The sequence below is a fragment of the Phyllostomus discolor genome, chromosome 8 (assembly GCF_004126475.2).
Source record: "Phyllostomus discolor isolate MPI-MPIP mPhyDis1 chromosome 8, mPhyDis1.pri.v3, whole genome shotgun sequence".
Classification (NCBI taxonomy): Eukaryota; Metazoa; Chordata; class Mammalia; order Chiroptera; family Phyllostomidae; genus Phyllostomus; species Phyllostomus discolor.
In genome coordinates, this window is record NC_040910.2 from 43,716,208 (window position 1) to 43,722,163 (window position 5,956).

The following is a 5,956-nucleotide window of genomic DNA, read 5'->3' on the forward strand; positions in this document are numbered from 1 at the left end:
GAATTAGAAATGATGGTGGTTCTTTGTTTGTTTGTTTGTTTTTGCATAGAGTGTGGCTGGTACTGATGCCAACCAGGTAAACGACAGCTAGAAGGAGCTCAGAGCTGATCTTTGGGTAAGATAGCTTTGCTTAATTTTAGCAGTAACACTTGCACCTTGTAACAAATATGACACTATGGATATCTCTAAAGTAGTGAATGGAAGGTGCCCCTTCACCAAATTCCTCTCCCCAGCAGTAACCTCAATTAGGTTTTGTCCAGGCGATTTCATTTCATTCAGCTGGGCTGGCAGCTGAATGACAGTTGAGGTCGCGCCAAGGGAGAGGTTTCTGTGACTCATCTGCTGCTGTGGGTGGGTGTTACTCAACTCTCCCCAGAAGGGGAACTGGGCTGCCCTGCAGCTCAGCTCAGGATGCACATTCTGCTTTCAACTTTCATTGTAAGGAACAGGTCCTGAAATAATTCCACTTCTGGAAGTTTTCCTACATACATAGTTGCACAGGTGTGCAAAAGCTTGGGTCCAGGAATGCCCACTTTAGCCATGTTGGTAAAAGGGAAAGATTGGAGATTTCAACGGGCCCCAGCAAGGAGCTAGAGACGTAGGTGGAAGCTCCGTGGCTGTTAAAAAGAAAGCGCAGTCCTACTCTTTGTTTATCCTACAAACGTATTGCCCATGTAGGTCAAGGGACGGATCACTTGTTGCGGCATTCTTTGAGGATAGCAAATTACTGGAAGCAGTGCTGGCGATCCTTACAGGGGTGTCCAACCCGAGGTCTGCGAGCTGCGTGCAGCCCAGGATGGCTATGAATGTGGCCCAACACAACACCGTAAAATTCACTTAAAACCTTTTTTTTTTGCTCATCAGTTTTCGTTATGTTTGTGTATATAATGTGTGGCCCAAGACAACTCTCCTTCTTCCAGTGTGGCCCGGAGGTGCCAAAAGTTGGGACACCACCCCTGTTAGGAGATGTCTGGTAGATAGGCAGTGGGTCAGGCACACAGCGGGGCCTCCGTAGCTGCAGAGAAGCCAGAAGCCACAGAGCGTTGATGGACAATCTCCAGGTAAAACAGACAGGAACAGGAAAGCACAGAGAGCACTTTTGGGGGTGTGGGGCATGCTTGTATCTTAATTGTGTGGTAAGGGTTTGTGGGTGTGTATCTTTGTCAAACTTAAAGAACTGTACACTTTAAATGTGTCAATTACACCTAAATAAAGTTGTTGGAAAACAAAAACGACAACAAAAAGCAAGGTGCGGATCAGGAGAAGGGAGGGAAAAAGTCATTCATGTTTGCTTTTATTGCACGGAGAAATACTAGAAGGGAAAAAAAAAGCATTTATAAAACGTTATTCCTAAGAGAGGGGGAGGGAAACGACAGGGAAGGGGTGAGAGAGCTCACCTGGCTATAAAAGCCGCTGATAACCATGTTAACAATCTCGTGTTGAAATGAACGAAATGAGCATCCTGTCAGGAACGGCTGAGTTGTGGTTTAAGTAGAAAGAAGAGTTGTGGTTAAACACGTGCAGTGGATATTGTGTTGCTTTGCATAAAGACGGGATGTTTGTTTTGTGAGGAAAGGAAATGCTGGTGGTGGCTGCCCTAGGGAGGGGAGCTGGGAGAGGAAGGCTTGTATGTTGTACCCCTTTTCTGTCTGGTCTTTACTTAAAGTCATGTCCCTGTTTGTTGGGGCCAGCTGGTTGTGGAAGGCAGGTTAAGAGGTGGAGGTACAGGCCAGCAGGGGGGGAGCCAGACACTCTCGAGAACCCAGGTGTCTCAACTCACCAGACGGGTGAGCAAAGGGACACTCATGACACACTTGCAGCCTTGAATCTGTTCTTTATTGAATGTTTGGCAACGACAGGGATGTCAAGTTCAAGCGCATATGTGGTTTTCCTTCTGGCTCAGATGGACTACAGGCCCTGAGAAGGCCTGTCAAGGGACAAGGGTCTCAGCGGCGCCCCCGCCCCCGGGGCAGGGAATGCCCTCTGCTGCAGACCCCTCACAGGTGCTCGAACCTGGCTCGCCTTGGCAGCCTGGTCTTGAAGAGGGGACTTGCCAGAGCCTCGATGTAAGTGATGCTCATCTCTTTGGGGCTTGATCTCCACGTAGGCAAACCCGCCCAGTGAGTTCTCCACCCCGTAGTGGAAGCGCAGGTAGCCACTGGGAACCTTGCGAAAGTGTCTCTTCGAGGGGTCCATGAAGTTCCCAGCCCCACTCAGTACGTAGCCGATGCCGTTCTCATCCTGAAGGTACTGTGGACGGAGGACTCAGGGTTAGTGGGGCCCCAGCCCCTCAGTGAGGTTGATCCTGGGCATTGTGCCCACCTGTCTTGAGTCCAGGGTCTTGAGTCACCTTGGACAAGGAACATAAATCCCCTTTGGGTCTCAGTTTCCCCACCTGTAGGAGTGTATTGATCCTGCTTCACAAGCCTGCACTAAGCAAGTGCAGCTACTGGCAACTGGTAGCTATTATGATGACTTTTAGGGAAACTTGGGTTGTTTTCCTGGTTAAAAAGCATGAAGTCTGAGGGGGAGTGACATTTGGGAGACCTCCAAACACCAGGAGGATCCCAGTGTGCCATGTGGCACATCAGCTGGGGTGGGACCCCTTACCTGGCTCCCCACCCCAACCACCTGCAGGCCCCTCACCTGCAGGTTGTGGTCATGGCCACACAGGTAGGCGGTGACCTTGTACGTGTCCAGCAGTGGCAGCAGCTGACGGACCAGGCAGTGGGTGGGCCCGTGCTCAGCAATGGACCACACTGGGTAGTGGCCAGCCACCAGCACATAGTCCTCCTTGGCCGCCGCCAGCTGCTTCTTGAGCCAGGACAGCTGTGAACGGGCCATCTTCAGGTCACGGGGCCTCTGTGGCTGCTGGCTGAGGAAGTCATCTGAGTTGCCACACAGTGTCACTGTGTCCAGCATGAAGATGGCCACGGTCACATTGGACCGTGGGATCTTGAAGTGCAGGGCGGTAGTAAGGGCTGGGGAAGTTCCTGCGGAGGAGACGCAGATGGCAGGTACACATGCTGGGCGGTGAGGCCCAGGGTCCTTGCAGCCCAGTGGGCCCCTCTGTCCACAGGGCTTGGGGGATGGGAGGGGAGCAGGCTCACCAGCGCTTGGAGATCTTGGAGTAGGCGATCTGTGCTGAGACATTGCCCAGATGGTCATGGTTGCCAGCCAGCACGTGCCATGGCACATTGCGGAGGGAGGGGTCAGAGAACACATCCTCAAAGGTCTCCTGCAGCAGACAGAAAGGGCACCCCCACCCCAGGGTCCAGCAGCCACTTCAACGCTCCCAGCAAGCCAGGAGCCGGGGACAAGAGAGATGCCGAGTGCTCTATGTCCCCACGAGTGTCAGCTTCCCTCTGCCTTCCTCAGTCAAAAGGTTGAGTGGCTTCTCCCATGTCCCCACCCCCACCTCAGTGGCACACACCTGGAACCTCTTGTCGTTGGCATCCTGCACGCCAGTGAAGTAGAAATTGTCTCCCAGTGACAGATGAAGTCTGCGCCCAGGATTTTTGCCGTCCTAGCAATCTCCTTGGCATTGGCTGTTTCCGGGCTGTATAGAATGGGCATTGGGGACCCCTCCCCAGTCACCCACAGCCACAAGCGCAGGACGGGGGCAAGTGCCATCAGCCAGGGGGAGCACCAGCAAGGCTTGCAGGATGAGTAGCACTGTCCTTGTGTCCATCTGGAAGAGGAGAGACAAGCATCTGGGGACCTGGGGCTGAGGAGGTGATCAGGAGGCGCTTGAGACACCCACTTGCCCTGCTGTGGCCCAGCGGGAAACCTTGGGGGTGCCTTAGTTCCCAGGACTTCAGGGCAAAGTTGGCTGGGAGGGTGAGCGGTGGGTGGGGTCCAGCCAAGGGCCTGGAAGGGTGGCCTTGCAGGCTCACCCTGCCCTCCCTCATCCCGGACCCAGCACTCACCCTGGTGGAGGCACAAGCCAGTTGGCTGGGTGCTCCAAGAGGCAGGTGAGTTACAGGGCAGAACTGGCAAGGGCCACTGAGCCTTTATTCTCTGGGACGGAACTGGATCATCATTGGGGATGATGCAGTTTCTCCGGGCACTGCAGCCCTCCCCTTGGGTCATGTGAGCCTTGGAGTTCCCCAGCCCTGGACAGTGGGTTGGGGTGGGGTCGAGCACACATGTGCCGCCCCGCCTACCCCCACGGCTTCTGTCCACAGGAGCTCGTTTGCCGGACGGGTTGCGGTGCATTTCCTGCGTGTGCTCTGTGTGTCCCAGCCAGACGGATCTTTTGTGCATCCACATTCTCCAAGGACGCGTCTGTCTTTCCGTGTCTGGGTGTGTCTGAGCTGCTTGCTTTGTGTAGCCAGCGCGCCCGCCCGGGTCACACGTCTGCTGCGTTCCTGTGGATGCGGGCGCTGAGCCAGCGTGGCCCGCGTGTCCGCGGTGTGCAGTGGAGTTCTCCGCTGAAGCTGTGTGGGATGACGACTTGGGTGTCCCAGTTCTGTGCCTGGGTCCTGCTGCGTTGTCTGCGTTGTGTCTCAACGTGAGTTGTATGTATGGTGTGTGTGGTGTGTGTGACAACATGCGTGTGTCTAAGTGTGTGACCCAGGGTCCCCCCCCCCCCCCCCCCCCCCCAGTCAGCAGGGTCTCCCTTTTCCAGGAAGTCCTGCCCACACCTTCCTTGGCTCCCCGCCCCCATTCCTGCAGGAGGAACCCAAACAGGAGGCAGCAGCTGACTCTGGCATGTGACCACAGACTTTTGACTTTGATCCCCGCCCTGGGCAGCTGCCTGTAGGCTCCCCAAGTGGCTCCAGCCTCTGAGGGCAGGTGGGCCGGCGCTGGGCACTGGGACCCCCCACACGTGTGGCCCGTTAGACCTGCCTCTCGCCTCCCTGTCTCCCTCTTCCCTCCTGATTAGTGCCCTGCACACTTATGCTGGTCCCTACAGTCCCTTTCCGGGGTGGAGAGGGGCCCCTCATTCAACGCCTGGGTCACCCAGCACCGGCGGGCTGTCCCTGCTCCAGCCTAGTGAAACAGGAAGCGGGTCACGAGAGCGGGGGAGACCCCTCCCATGGGAGGCGGCCAGCACGTCTGCACCTGCAGGACCAGTCTCACCTTCGGTTGGCAGGGGCCGGGGTCGAGGTCAACGCCAGGCGCCGGGGAAGCCCAGCTGCCGAAGTGCGGGGCGCTCGCAGTCAGAGGCTGCCCCGCTTTCGGGTGGCAGCGGCCCACCCGCCCTGCCCGCGGACTCAGGGCCGACCCAGGTGACCTCTGGGGCCCAGCGCTTTCCACCTGGCCCGGCTGGCCACGCCCCGGAATCCTGCTGGGTCACCCAGCGCTGCTCCACCCCTCCTGGCTCCGGGCTGCTCAGTTGGAAAACCCGGCGAGGCCCTCAGAGGGCGGCCCATACCCAACTACTGGGGCCCGGGACCACGCTTGGGGGACCCAGTTTCCTCCCCTTCCCCTCACGCAGGCCCAGAGTCACTACCTGCCTTCACACTCCGGGCGCCACAGCCCTGATCCAGCTCTGGGTGGGGCTTCACCCTGGGCTGGGCCACCCTCTAACGAGGAAGTCTGTTGTCTTCAACCTCAATCTCCGGGACTTTAAAATGGGTGTGAGGGCAAAAAGAGCCAAATCTTCCTTAGAAAGAATTCCAAATCATGTTAAGTTGAAAGGCCCCTCTAGGAGCTAGAACTCAGTCCTTCCAGCTTCCTTTTGAGTGTGGACAGGAACGAAAAGAGTTACTGACTCTCATCCAATGAATCAAGTATGGAAAAGGAAGAGGTGGGACCTTTACAGTGGAGACACCTGGCAGACACCACAACCTGGTGGCCCTGCCTAACGCTCTAGTAGTGGGTGGGCTTGATACCACACGTGGCCCTGACGTATGGAAGTGAGAGGGGCATCTCCCCTCTGTGAGTTTCTTCCAGCAACAGGTAAGCACAGGCTAATGATGAGAACAGTACCAGTTACACCCCACCTGAG

The 5,956-nt window shown here is 56.4% G+C and overlaps 1 protein-coding gene across 1 annotated transcript; it reads right to left on the reverse strand.

Moving 5' to 3' along the window:
* Nucleotides 1-1,814: 1,814 nt before the first annotated feature.
* On the reverse strand, nucleotides 1,815-5,484 carry ACP5 (acid phosphatase 5, tartrate resistant). The gene is given in 10 exon segments (XM_036034380.1): nucleotides 1,815-2,093; nucleotides 2,095-2,250; nucleotides 2,647-2,967; nucleotides 2,969-2,993; nucleotides 3,111-3,238; nucleotides 3,434-3,498; nucleotides 3,501-3,574; nucleotides 3,576-3,691; nucleotides 3,930-4,018; nucleotides 5,086-5,484. Coding segments are annotated over 8 exon segments (981 nt in total). The 5' UTR covers nucleotides 3,930-4,018; nucleotides 5,086-5,484; the 3' UTR covers nucleotides 1,815-1,997.
* Nucleotides 5,485-5,956: the final 472 nt, after the last annotated feature.